General features: G+C 41.7%; 1 protein-coding gene across 4 annotated transcripts in view; it reads left to right on the forward strand.

Moving 5' to 3' along the window:
- Positions 1-14,924, forward strand: part of LOC125903882 (plexin-A1-like) — a 267,206-nt gene that overhangs the window by 216,888 nt on the left and 35,394 nt on the right. For all 4 annotated transcript variants that reach the window (XM_049601096.1, XM_049601251.1, XM_049601175.1 and 1 more), the window contains exons 13-16: positions 6,920-7,071; positions 10,016-10,139; positions 10,280-10,416; positions 13,970-14,137. In XM_049601096.1, coding sequence (XP_049457053.1) covers positions 6,920-7,071; positions 10,016-10,139; positions 10,280-10,416; positions 13,970-14,137 — 581 coding nt within the window. The remainder of the gene's footprint in view (positions 1-6,919; positions 7,072-10,015; positions 10,140-10,279; positions 10,417-13,969; positions 14,138-14,924) is intronic.

The following is a 14,924-nucleotide window of genomic DNA, read 5'->3' on the forward strand; positions in this document are numbered from 1 at the left end:
GCAATGGCAAGCATTCATAGGTTGGAAAAATGATTTTTCAAAGCCCGCCCATCAAAAGTACAAGTCCAATCGGCACCGAACTGATGTCTATCCGCTCGTCCGGAGCCCCTGAAAAATGTAAAAGATTCAGACTAAATGCGACTTTAGGAAAAATGTTTGAAACAGGCAAAAAAAACAAAAAAACAAAAACAAAACCACACGACTTTGGGTTTATTTTCCTCGGGATTATTGTTTAGTGGCCCCTGGGGATCCTCTGTTCCGAATCTGGGGTCTGTGGGGTCAAAGATCACTGCCTGGCGGCCAAAAGGACACATTTTACAAACAGTAGCCCAAAAGGAATTTCCTTCCTGGCATTTGAATTTGGGAAACTTGAATTTCTTCAAAATTCACAAACGCTTTGAGCTAGGATGCTGAAATTTGAGTATGTGTATCAGGAGGTCACGGCATTGACTGGGTCGAGTTTTAGACCTGGCCTGCGTTTTTTCAATAATTCACAAACGCTTTGACATGGGGATTAAATTTTCTGCTAACAGGACAACTAGTGCTAACAAACACTGGTTGGGCCTCCTAGTGATCCCTCAGGTGCAGTTATTGTTAATTCACACACTGTGGCTCTTGTAGTTTTTCTGCTAACAGGACAGCCAGTGCTAGCAAACACTGATCAGGCCTCCTAATGATACCTCAGATGCAGTTATGTTCGTCCACACAGTGATGCTTTTAGCTTATTTGCAAACAGGACAACCAGGCTAACACATCTATTTAGTGGAGGTCACTCAGCTGCAATTATTGTTTCTGCCTTTTTAAACAGTGATGATCTCAAGTTCTCTGTGTACGGGACAATCAGCTGTATTGTTGAATACAAAGAATATTGGACCCTTGTGTCTGTACTTTATTTAAGAATCCATATTGCACATGCTTTATCCATATCAAGACTACACTGTGTTCAGTGTTTCCTTTATTCCATGCATCTCTAGTCCTTTGGCTTCTCTTTGTGCTGCTCTGCTCCTCTTTCTTCTCTTCATGTTGCTCCATCAACCAGCGCTAACACTTAAATCTCTCAATAATCATTCAGATTCAGTTATCACTTCTGTTTGTTCATGCATTGACTGTTGTAGCCATTCTGCTAACTAGGACTAAAAGTGATAACACGTCTATATAGTGGTGATCATTCAGATGCAATTATTGTTTATTAAGTATACTTATTCACAGTCTGCTGTATTATTGAATATGTAACAAATATACAGGGATGGACCTTCAGCTACATCTGTACTTTATTGATAAATCTACATTGCACATACGCTTTATCCACATCAAGACTACACTGAAATAGTGTAACTTCCTCCTGTCATGCTCTGTTCTTCTCTCCTCTCGCTTCTCTGTCCTCTCTTCATGCTGCTCTGTTCTTCTTCATTCTGCATGCTGCTTTATTGGCTCAAGTCTGTATTTAAATGAGAGTTAGCAAAGATAACATGCATTATAACACTGCATTAGCTGGTACCTATATACCAGTAATCACATCTTACTGTACTTGACTTAAGTATTTACTTTCAGTTTTTCACCATTTGTGACTTTCTCCTTTGTGTATACCCGGAATTATAGGCTATTACATGACACTGTGAATACAGAGCCATTCATAGTTATAATTCAAGTATTATTATTATTAAAAGATATGAACAGACTCTGAGAGCAAATTCTATGGTCAGAAAATTGCAGCAAAATGATGGTGAATATTTCTGGAAAGAGGCAAAGATTATGAATGATGGTAAAATACCTCTGCTCTCCATTATTGAATGAGTAACTGGTAGTGTGAAGAAATAGGAAGAAGACAGGATAGGGAGTTTTTTAACTGTGTCAAAAGTGGTGATTTTTGTGTTGGGGATGTTCCCCATCATAATGTGGTTATCAGGCCTGATGAAGACAGTTGTGCTATTGGGAAACTGTCTTTAAATAAGTCTTGTGGCCTTGATCAGATTAAAAATTCACAAAAGGATCATTATCAGCACAAGTCTAACCAAAGAAGATGTAGCCTTCTGTCTGTTATCTGCATTTCATTGTCTTCAACAATTAAATGTCTGCATTTTTTGTGAGGAATATATATGTTTACTAACAAGTATAAGAGGAATTTAAAGCTAAGGATCAATTTTGCATGAATACTGGTGTCCTGATGCTGTACACTCATGAATCGGTTGAATCATGTCCTCATTATATTAAATATCTTAAATATAAAATAAAAAGTCAAAATAGAAACAATTAGTTAAATTTAGTAGTAGTTTTAGAAATTGGAGGTAACAGAAATGAATGGTTTGAAAAAGGGATCATAATAATAGTGGAGTCGTACACTTTCAACATGAAGTCGACTGTGGAGGATGAAAAACTTCCTGGCAAGACAAGTGAAGATGACAAGCAGAAGATTGTGGTTTAATATATTACATTGATGTATTATATTTACAATTGTTTTTAAAACAGTAATAAAATCCAAGACTTGGTAAAAGTAAGATCAAAATAGAACTAGTTTTATTGTCTCTAATTGGGTATCATTGATTAAAAAAAAACAACTTAAATTTAAGATAAATTACCAAGCTGTCATTCTACCTTTGACCCATAGGGGGCGCTAGAGAGTGGCACAATATGACACACACAACCATTCCGGTTGAACCCCATGGGGACTGCAGTACCAGTGTGTGTCCACTAAGGGCGCATGAAATTTCACACACTTTCACATTTTTCATGTGTATGACTCCAAGGGGACACTTGTAGGAAATTTCATGAGGCACCTATATTCTAAGTTTTACGGCTCTAGGAGGCTTCTACCCGTGGGGACCTCATTTTTGGTCCCCACGGTCAATCAGGTCCCCACCGGGTGAGTGTGTATTCAGGTCGATGTCCCCACCGAGATAGAAAAACAAGTGCACACACACACACACACACACACACACACACACACACACAGTCTGGCACTCTCTCCCAGTGTAGTGCAGCAGTGTCCTAGTATTGGCCTTGGATGCTGCCTGGCCCTCCATCATCCATCATCTCCTGCCTGCCTTCTCCTAGGGGACAGGAAGAGCATTACAGCTAGCCCTTAGAAACCAATTAAAACAACACAGGCCATGCCAGTATGTGTGTATGCGTGGGGGTGTGCATTTTTTAGTGTTAAAGCATGTGGCACACTTCTGTGCTGTGTTTTGTTTTTTGTTTTGCTTCTTTGTGATCTTTTCTATATGAGAAAGTGTTTTTTGTTCCAAAAACTATGTGATATTGTTCGGAGTATTGTCAGCGTGCGTGTCTTCATTTAGTTGCACAGCTTGTGTACTTGAGAAAGGCCAATGATTCCCCCCTCATGTATTATTATTAAGCTCCAATTTTGGCATTTAGAAGACTTCTTTTTGTCTCTCCATTTCTCCATTTTCTCATCACTTTCCTTTCGCCTCTTCCTTATATCCTCCGTCCCTTTTTTCCTACTAACAACCATTATTTTCTTCCCTTTATAACCCATCAACCCTTTTCACTCTCCCTTCCTTTCCTTTTTCCCTTTCCCTCTCGATCGTCCTTCATCTGTCCTGTCCTTCTGTCCCTTCCTTCCTCCTGTCGACCAGCATCAAGAAAGATGTCTTTCTCTTCAGAGGCCCCAATTGACCCGGCTTCTGTGATTTGCCAGTTGTGTTTTAGAGCACAATAATAAGTCTTGCTGTAGCAGCATTGAGAGAAATAATAAAGCAAGCCAGCGCTGAGTAACTGCTCGCACTTATTATTCATAAAGGTAATTTAACAGCTGGATTGAGCTGATTTACTTTATGAAATAATCTTACCATGTAAACATGCTCTCAAAGTTTAACTCCAGTAATATAATGGGCCCCACTGTGGTTTTGACTTCAGTCATAGTTTTGTTCTTTATGTTTGTAAGGATTTACGTCATCAATCATACTATTTTTCACTTAGGCACATGTAAACATTTAGTGGCAAAGACTCATCACTGTCATTACTTACTTTATTTACCTCCATCAGTTTGTTTTACATTTTGTTTTTGAGAGTCTGTCACATCCCGGCTTAACTTTAGAAACCTTATGCCATATTCATATCATCTCTCTCTGTGTCCCTTGCTTACCCACCCCCCCGCCTCCTCTGCCTATAACTAGCAGATGCTATCTGTGCACTGCCGCTCAGACTGGCCACAATAGGCCTCACACAAAGCCTTCGACAAAACGGGACAAGTCGGAGACGGAGAGGAAAAAAGGGAACTTGAATGGGTGTGGAGCGCTGCGACGGCGAAAAGAGAATGGAGCGAGTGTTTAGGCTGGTGGCTTTTATCAAAAAGGGCTTTTTGTTTGTGTTGTTTAGTTGTGGATGTAACAACTTGTGTGTGTGTGTGTGTGTGTGTGTGTATGTGTGTGCATTTTGATAAGCCAGTGCTTACAGAGAACGAGAGATTTGATTACCATATCTGAAGATTCTGACTGGTGCACTACTGCGTGTCACTCACTCCTTTGTCTCCAGCTAAAATATATGCATTCAGGCACATAGACAAAGAGACAGAGAGTGAATTAAAAAGACACAAGTCCGGAGAGGAAGAGAGAAAGGGCGAGGGGAGGAGGAGGAGGGATGTTCATCAGAAGCCTAGCTGGTGTAAGATAGAAAACACTCCTTAATTATATCACTGTGGCATTTCAGCTCTGGCCTGCATGACACTGGGCTTTGTTCCCAATGTGTGTTTCTGTTAGTGGTGTCCTGAACACCTGTGGCTTTTACTAGCCTGCCACCTTTTCTATAATGATGTTAGACTGGGGATCATTGTCAGGTACCAGGTGGAGGAATAGAGTTATAGAGAGCTGCATCTAATTTAGTATGTATATTTAGACAGTAGATACACTTAAAGGAATAGCTCAATATTTTTTCATTTCAGCTTTCTTGCTGAGGTAGATAAGAAGACTGATACCTTATTTTCCTGTGTATGAAGTTAAACTTGCTCGCACAGCTTTATATTTACTACACAGATAAAAGAGTGCTATGGAGCTTCTTGTGTAACTTGATGCAACAAAGTGAATTAATGAATTACAGAAAATTCCTTTAACAAATTTTGTTACCAGTGCTCTCTTCTTCCCTGTTCTAACCTGTTGTACACTCACTCTTTTTAAAGTTGAAAAAGGCAAATGTATTACTCTAAAGGCCCCATCAAACCATAATTTATAACAGCAGAATTTTTAACCAACATCAATTCATTTTACTGGAATTTGCGACGGCCCTAAGAGCTCAGTGCACTGCAAATAGATGTACCACAAGCAAATGAAGAAACATCTTCACCAACTTGACAAAACATGCACAGCATTTAGAAAACATTCACCAATATGACGTCACTTAAAAACATTAACTTCACATCAGTCTTATAGCCAGCAAAACGTTAGCTTGTGTCATCATTAGTTGTGTGTATTTCATCAGAATATTTGAATTGGCAGTCTAATAATAAACAAGATGCTGACCCAAAGTTAATAGCAGATCTACAACCTGATAATGTATCTGAATCATGGGGTCACAATCATAGAATAAGCCATTAAAACTTAGAGTTTAGGGGATTTTTTTCAACATCATCAATGGATAGCGGACTACACAAACTTTTAAGTGTTCCCTGGAAACATTTCATTTGTGTTGTGAGCTTTTTGTAGCGCTTTGTCTAAATGCCACACATTTGTCATCAAATTGATGTTTTATTTAACTTGGTGAACATTTTCTAAATGCTGTTAAATCTATAGTTAAATCTATTTGCAGTGGGTTGAGCTCTCAGGGCCTCTGTAGGAATTGCTGCTAGCAGTGAATTTGCCAACACAGGCCAAGTAAATTTACATGGAGCTTTGAAGTAGAGTTCAACTTTTGGCTTTTTTGTGACGAATTAACCAAGTCTGCAAGTAGTCATGACGTCACCAAGCTGGCAGCCCAACCACATTTTGCAGTGGCCCACAAATGACATGTGATTTTTGACTTTCTGGTGTGAACAGAAGTGTTGCTAGCTTTAGGACTGGCCAACAAAAATACAAATCATTGCTTCACCAATAGTTATAAAATTCATATGTGATCTTTGGCACTAATCTCCCTCTTTCCACATTTGTGTGTTCGTCCATATCTGTATAGACTGTTGTGTCTCACTCTATCTTCTACACAAAACAGAAAACTATATGTGGATCCTTGGTTGTATGCAGTTTACTTGGGGCTTTGTACTTAACGGAGAGATGTCATACTGATGGGAACTTAATCATAGTATCCTTCCTTTATGGCAAGCAGGGTCAAAGTGTGACCTTACCCACAGCCCCACACCACAACACCCAACCACCAGCATCTCATCCCCTAAACCCTCCTCCCACCCTGCTGCGACAAATGACCCCACCCCACCCACGCCAGGTTCTAATCCAATTAGCTCTAGCCCTAATTATGCTAGTAATGACTGATTACCAAAGGGGCCATTGTCTGCGTCGCAGGCTGGATGAATGGGGCCGTGATTAGCGACTGGGCTAGCCTCGGGTAGCCATTAGCACCTCCACACACCTTTTCGCAGACCTCTCGGGGAAAGAAAGGGAGCAGAGGTCGCTGTGCGCAGTAATTGTGTTCAGTAGATTAATCGTCACAGGGTTAAATTAGAGATGTAAGTGAGGGCTTGATGGGTGGGTCCAGGTTAAGTGTGTGAGTTGGCAGGTTGTGAATGTTTGACTGAGTTGAGGTGGAGTTAATGGATCCGAGGTCATTTTTCATCTCACTTAATGAGGTAGCAAGTATCTGATTCATTGAGAATGGGACATGACCATAATGACTTAAGTAAACTGTGATTCATGCTGACATACAATATATCTCTATGATGTACTGCTTTGGGTAAAAATCGATTGTCCCATATGTTGTTCTGGCTAACATATGTCCTCCTTAATTTGTTCCTTCCAACCAGTTGTCTCCGGAGACAGGGCCCAGGCAGGGAGGAACCATGCTGACCATCATGGGTGAGAACCTTGGTCTGCAGTTCAAAGACATCCAGAATGGAGTCCGCATCGGCAAGGTGGCCTGCAACCCTCAGGAGGACCAATACATCAGTGCTGAGCAGTATGTTGACACTATCTCCATCTTCATGTCTTCACTCCAACCCTTCACTCTCAGGCTCCTTGTTTCTGAGACTCTCCACTCCCTTGCTTGTCTTTGTCCGATATTGACGTGCCACTGTGTGCTAACCACAACTCACTCTCAGACCTCTGTTTCAGTAAAAACTGAACACAACTGTCCACTTCCAAAGCCTGCAGTGTTTGGTACTGCTATCTTTCATACAAGTGCTGTCCATGACAGAAGCTGAGTTTGCGTGGAACATTTTATATCACTAATAATCAGAATAATAGCTCAATCAGATTTGAATTACCTCCTGTAATCACCTTCATCACAATTAATTTGGCCCATTCTGAGAGAAATGTAATGACATTTGAAGTGGGTGGTACATGTCTTCTGAAAACTCTTACGCTGATGAGAGCTTGTCGTGTGAGCACTCCCTCTGATTAAATTATGTTTACTGCTTTCTGGGAAATTCTGAAACACAGCAGATGCCGCAGGTGGAGCTTAACTGCCATTTAATAACCGAACTAGTATATTCTGAGAAAAGTATAACCTGTGCAACAGCAGTAAACAATCACAGCTCCTAGATCGGTCTTGAGTTCCAGGTTCAGTCTGTTGGACATGACTGAACTCTTTGTTTTAACTGGTCGCCTAGGTGAAATTGTTTTCTTTAGTATGATCATGGGAATCAACAATTAGATTACATTCAGAATGGGGGAAAAAGACTACTAACCACAGCCAGTGTGACGCTGGTACTGCACTGTAATAGCTACCCAGAAAGATGTGGGCCTTCAGTGAAACTACTAGATGAGTCACACACTGCATTTATGTTGAATCCATCCAGAAGCAGAGAAAATACAATTTAGTACGAGGAAAAATTGGGGACGCTCCACACAGCTGGAGGTGTCCTCAATATTCTATTTCCAACTATGTAGCTGTCATTTGTACACAAATGCTCCATTTGCTGAGTTTTGCAGCACAGTCCCAGCAGATTTTGTTTTCTCTCTGCCCCCTCAAGAAGAAAACTAAGAAATGTGACTTTGATGGTTTGACAGCCGGGACAACAGAACGCTGTGCAGCTCTCGCCAGCAATGACAGGTGTCCCCAAAATGGGTTTAGAAATATGGCAGCGACATGTCAGCTTTGATTTCTAATTTACAACCTTGTATATGTTGCAGTCACACACACAACATACCATTCTTACACTGTGTAGCCTTGAAGTAATAGGAGGTGGTTCTGTGTTGTAACTTTTTCTTCACCACATGTTCAGTTTGTCCTAGCAATCACATCCAAAAGCGCCAAGGTGTCTACGTTTAACCCCGTCAACCCCGTAACTCTGCATTGGCCTGTTGCCATAGTACCCGCAGGAGAAGGAGGAGGAGGGCGCGGCTGGCAGTGAGGCTGTCATGCTAATTAAAAGTGATGTTAGCCATACGGTGCCATTAGTGGCCCGGTCGCTCTCGTCATTCCCGTGACCCTATCAGATTTGTAGCGCAGAAGACAGGACAGGGTTACGGGACTGACAGCACAGGTCAAAGGTCAGCTGGTGGAAAGAGGGGAGTAAAGGAGGTGTGTAGCTGACTGTTGGGCAAAATGTAGACACATTGTTCTCGCTCTGGCTTTCTCTTTTCTCTCTGCCAGCGCTTGCACTTCATATACAGCCTGCGCACTCTCCCTGTGTCTGTGATTGGAGTGAAATTGAATTGCAGGAAAATGCAGCACTTCTGGTCCTTTTGGTATTAGTAGGCTTGTCATTCACCTCAGTCATTAAATATTTACGAGACGGATTTGATTCCGCATTGAGAAAAGTAAATTATTGCCAGTAGTGAGGAAAACAGAACCTGGTCTAACCTCTTTTATTGCCTTATTAGTAGTTTATGTGTGACAATTTGGCATATGTTTAATTTTTAGCATCACATTCCACCTCAGTTATTTGATTGAGGGAGTTATAATTCAGAATGTTGTCATCTTTACAAACCCACCATGAACTTTCCGTCTTTCTAACCACGTAATAACAGCTCAATGTAGCCACCTGTCATCTGTGCAGTAATGAGGCAAGTGAAGCCGCAGTTTCTAACTGAGAGCTGTCCAGCATTTTAATCACGGCCCCTGTCATAGTAGGAGACCTGGGAATAAATGAAAGGGAAAATAAAAACAATGGAAACACACAGCATTGGAATGTGAAATTCATTGTCGTCGCCGCAGTTGCCATGGCCACCTGCAGGGAGGATGGAAGCAGGAGAGTTAATAACTCATCTCAGGGAGGGAGGGAAGCTGAGGAGATGTGTAGGATATGAGCTCGTTCAATTAATCAGCCTCTCCCACTTTAACCCTCTCCCTCTCTCTCGTACTCGCTCCTGCTTCCTCTGCCTCCCTCTCTCCTCTGCACTATCGCCCTTTCTCTCTGTCTCATTCGTTCGCTCTGGCTAATTAACAGTCAAGTGTGTCTCCAGTGGGTGAAACATGAAGTAAGTGTGTGTGTGCGCGTGTGTTCTCCCCGTGGGCTACGCTGCCACTCCTTCCCTCATTCAATCATTTCTCCAGTGGATTTTCATTTGGCCAGCCAGCACCCAGGGCCAAGTGCGATGCTTAGAATTCTGCAAAACGCACTAATGCAGACACACACACATACACACAACTCCACCCTGTCTAAGCGCTGCAGAATTCCTCTAATAGAACATTTGGTCTGCTTGTTGTTATTTTTTATTAATGAGGGTTCAACGCCTGTTTTCTGAACTAGTGGAATTTTGTCTGACTTGGACAGAACAGAAGAAATTGTTGAAGTGTCATCTGCTCCGAAAGTTTCCCCCTCACTTGGTCATTGTTCGGCCAAGGATCTTTTGTCTGAAGTGACTGTCGTATTTTTAAGCAGCATTTTTAAACCTTGACATCCGTGCATTTATTTTGATAGCAATGGTGATGGAAGTCCTCTCACCACCTTTTTCAGGATTGTGTGCCGGCTGAATGATGCAACAGGTTACAGGGTGCAGGAGGCTCAGGTAGAGGTGTGTGTGAGGGACTGCATCCACCCCGACTACAAAGCAGTGTCCACCAAGGCCTTCACCTTTGTGGTAAGTGTGTGTGTTGTCAGATTGCTGTTGAATAAAATTACAGCAAAGACAAAGCTTTCTGATACTATATTTGACATTTTTGTAGACGCCAAGCAGCATTGATTCTTATTCACCTGTCCTCTGCCTTTGTCCCTCCTTAGTCTCCATACTTTACCCGTGTCCAACCCTCCAATGGGCCGCTGTCTGGAGGAACAAGGATCACCATTGAAGGCAGTCATCTCAATGCAGGCAGTGCTGTATCTGTGAAGATAGGGCTTCACCCATGCCGCTTTGAGAGGTGAGTGAATCCAAATGACCTTATTGTCAGTTTGTTTTGTTAGCTCATTGTTAGTAACAGTCTCAGTGTTATCTGTGATTTAGAACATTTGCAAGCTAACTTAAATGAGCTGGAAAATTGCTGGTATTGCTGCGCACATATTTTTAGTGCTGCATAAAATCACTGGTGTACACTGATGTTGTGTGATAGTTGAAGTCCTACTTATTAAATAAATCTATGATCACATAAGTATTGTCCTTGCACCAAATATTAAGGGCTAGGAAGGTATATACAGTGAATGTAGACCGAATCAGTGTTTATTTACAAGAACTTCACGATAGAAAATCCCTATGGGTTTGTTTTTGGCCACCTCACAAAGGCCTACCAGAGAAAAGTCATATTAGTTTAAGTGTACACTATATTTAGAATATTTTTACCGCTTTACCTTGTTGTCAGACAGCCTTTTCTGACAGGGAATTGAAGCCATTATATCAAAGCAACCAGACTCCATTGACAAAAACAGTAATTTTACTTAGCAGAACACTGGAGTTGTTGGTCTATTGCTGCCTCGACTGAAGGACACTGAAGGACCTAGCATTTAACATCTTTGCATTTAAAAAAAGAATTAAAATTTCATGCAGTGTTACTGTAAATCGATTCGGTATCACAAAACATAATATCATGATACTCAAGTCTGTCGATATTTTCTTACATCCCTAGAGCATAGTATTGGCATGCAAAAGTGCTGCTGTTTGTAGAAGTATATAAAGAGGCAACTTTTACTGAGAAAATGGAGTTTACGCTTCCACTGCACTGTTCTTGAGGTAGGTATTGTGTTGATTAAAGCTTAAAGAGGTGGCGAACAATGTGCAAGCGTCATTACTGTTGCAAAACACTGTCATCAAATTAAGCTGATTTTGTTACTGAAATATTGGGTTAAAGATGTATAAATATGTCGCTGTGACTGAAAATTTCTTTTTGGCTTCTGCTCTTCCGTAGACAATTACAAGTCATAATGATTTCCCCACCCATCTTTTCCTTCCGCCATCTGCCATCTTTTCCTGTTCTTCAGTGTTTTGCTAATTACAGTTAATCACTGTTTAAAAAGAAAAAAATCACCTTTTTTCCTGGTCGCTGCTTTTGATTTGCAGAAGGTCTGAAAAACGCTGCTGGCAAGAGGATGACCTGCAGTACTGTAATTCACGGCAATTGCGAGAATGACAGTGTAGCTATTTCTCTGATATTATTGTTCAGTTTTGCTGTGAATGACTAAAGTGCATGGCCCGTTTTTTGTTTTTTTTTTGTGTTTTTTTTTTTTTTTGCCAGGGATATGACTATAATTTGGAAAGAATGATATGCTGTTGCTGGTAATTGGCAACTCACATTTTTCCTGCTTTGAACTCATGTTTGAAATATGTATATTTTTTTTCTTCCCTTTTTTAGTTTTAAAATAATCTGCCACCGTTATCTCCCGTTGTCACTCAGTCTGCAAGAGATTGTGCCAGGATTTGAAGAAGAGGAGACAAAGATCCAATTTGATATGACTCTAATTCCTCCAGCCAAGAACTCTATTGTTTCTTTGAGTCCCTTCTTGGCAAAGTGACAGCAAACTGCACTCCGGACTAAATCCACTCATGTGTGGTGTCTGGCAGATGGCAGAGAAAAGAAACCTCGCAGAAAAGATTGTCAGTGAACTAAAACAAACACCTTTGTACTGAGATGAATTTTCAATGACTACTGGTAACAGGGAGAACTCCTCTTATGAATTTCTCCATTGTAGCTGAGGCACCAGTCCACCACTTTTTCTTGTTTCCATCTTTCTTGTTTCTCTTTTTCGAGCAAATTCTCTATAACACTGGTGTTTTTATTATAGTGGTTCCCTTCTCTCAGGCAACAAGTGACAGGTTAAACTAATGAGCTTGGACCTATCAAGTTCTTTTTATATCATATCAAAAGAAAAAGTAAAGGCCAATTTAAAGCTCTGTAGCACATCCCGAGAAAGGTGAACATAATAGTCTTGGCCTTTCATTCACTGAGCAGCAATAACCTTTATGGCCAAAGTAATGAACTGGTTGAGTCCATCTCTTTAATGTGTCTTTGTATTCAGTGGGGCCTCCGCTTTAATCAAAACCTATTTACCCCAAGTCACTCATCCTCTTATCTCCCTCTGCAACCCAATTTCTTTCCTTCTCTTTTCTTTCTTTCTGTATCCCCTCTTGGCTTTCTTTTGTGTGGCCGCAACCTTGTCAAAAATACGTACGCGGCACCACAGGCGCTCTCGGCAGCAACAGTGTTTTGAAAATGGTTGCCGTGGAAACGCAGCACTAGTGGAATGTGGAAAACCTTTTTTTTCATATCACCCCTCTTTTTTTCTTCTATCTTCATCCCCTCTTCAGTCCTCTCTCGGTCTGAGGACGCTGTCGAAATTGCCTCCTGGGAGACAGCAGGGAAGTGTCCAACAAAGACGCACGATTCCCCCGTTATTTTATTTTTTATTTTTTGCTTTCTTTCGCCATTTTCACTCAGTATCCAAATCCAACCCCACCCCATCCCATGCCGCTGGGATAGAGCTGCCAAAATAGGTTCTCACTCTTTCATCTTCTCCATCATCTTCCGTCTTTCTGTGGATTTCACTTTCACAGCAGATAACGGGGGAGGATTTGTGTACGGATCAGCTTGTTCTACTCATGTTCGAAATTTCACACTGCGCCGCCTGCCATCATGCCAGCACAATGCACAGACACACCTCATGCTCGCGGTGCTCTGTAGGATGTTAGCAGACGACGAGTGACACAAAACACAGACTTACACAGTGTTAATCTTCTACCTGCAAACTGTATTTATATGCAAATGTAGACTTCACACCTGCTCGACACACTGTTTACGCACATACTGTACGTAGATACGTGAACACACGTGCTGTCTCACAGGTAGCCATCCTCCCGCTGCTTGGCCAGCGGTGTCTCCCCCCTGACAGAGGGAGGGGTTGGTGCAATGAGCCACTGGAGTGGAGCACAAAGTTTCTGGCAGAGGCACAGTTTCCCAGCAGGTCACAGCTGGCTGCCTGTCTGCTAGGGAGGGAGTTACATCACACATAGAGACGACCAGCCTGATCTGCCACTTCAGATCTATCAGCCAGAGAAAGCGCAGGAGGGAAGGAGAGACAGACAGAGAGAGAGAGAAGGAGAGAGGGAGCTTTGAAGTACAGCACTCTGTGATTCAGGCTGATGAAACCCCGGCTGGACAGACTGAAAGACATTGGCCTTGTGGATAGGCGACTGTGTCACCATTATGTGTGTGTGTGCGCGCCTTTTTGTCGCATCTGATAAATAATTTATGAGTTATTTAAGGGATGAAGTAGGGGTTTTTTTTTCCTCGGGACTCACTTCAGTTTTTATTCTGTGTGTCTGTCTCACTGCCTGTCAGAGAGTCAGCTCCCCAATACCCAGAATCATTTTCAGGACCTCCTGGTAGCACACAGTCCACTTTAAGAGAGACCATCAACAATCTTTGTATGTAACATCTCTCTTTATCTCCTGTCCTCCCATTCTTTCCTCATCTCCTGCTCTCTCAGGCGGAGCAGCAAGGAGATAGTGTGTGTGACCCCAGCGGGACAAGCCTCAGGCACCACTCCAGTCATGGTGGACATCAACTCTGCTGAGCTGAGGAACCCAGAGGTCAAGTTCAACTACTCAGACGATCCCACCATTCTCAAGATCGAGCCCGACTGGAGTATCGCCAGGTGAGGACACAGTCAGGGCCCTTCCTTCTGTTAGACTGGGTGCAGCAAAGATAAATCCTTTGCATGGACATGGAGGATTTTCTGTTGGACATGGAAGCTTACAGCAGTCTAAAAGCCAAGATTGTATGATTTATTATTCCCAGTATTGCATACATCGTACATATCGACCCTGAAAGGAATTCACACAGAATAATTCAGACGAAAGGTTTGAAAACTGAGCTCAGAAGATCGGCATATATTGGTGTATTTTTAGCTTACTCTATCAATATAGAATGTTACACAATTATTTCATTATCTATAATTCATATCAACACAGTATTTGATCTACGATTCTGCTTGATGTACAGCTATAGTACAGATACAAATGCATCAATACATTATTAAATCTGTGGTGGTGGTTGTGCTGTACTTGAATGCCCTTTTTTCAAGGGGCATAGCCAACTAAACTGAAATATGAACTCTCTGTAAAATGTGATAAATATATTATTCTGCTGGCATACTCCGCGACTGGGTCTCGAAGAAAAAAAAAACAACATCTAAACATTCTTCTCCATTTTCACACTGGTTTGCTTTTCAAAGGCATATAATTTATTCTGTTTATCTTTATGTTTCAAAAAGTAAATCTTTGAGAGCAGGAACAGCAGTAAAGGAGGCTCCTGAAGCACTGCGCTGCTACAGTTGTGTTGGGGGGGGGGGGCTTCCAAGTGCTAATGGGCTCACTAGCATGACCTAGAAACTCCTCTACTCCTTTGCTCGGAAATGAAGCCAGCACATACACACAAACACA

The sequence above is a fragment of the Epinephelus fuscoguttatus genome, linkage group LG1 (genome assembly GCF_011397635.1).
Source record: "Epinephelus fuscoguttatus linkage group LG1, E.fuscoguttatus.final_Chr_v1".
Classification (NCBI taxonomy): Eukaryota; Metazoa; Chordata; class Actinopteri; order Perciformes; family Serranidae; genus Epinephelus; species Epinephelus fuscoguttatus.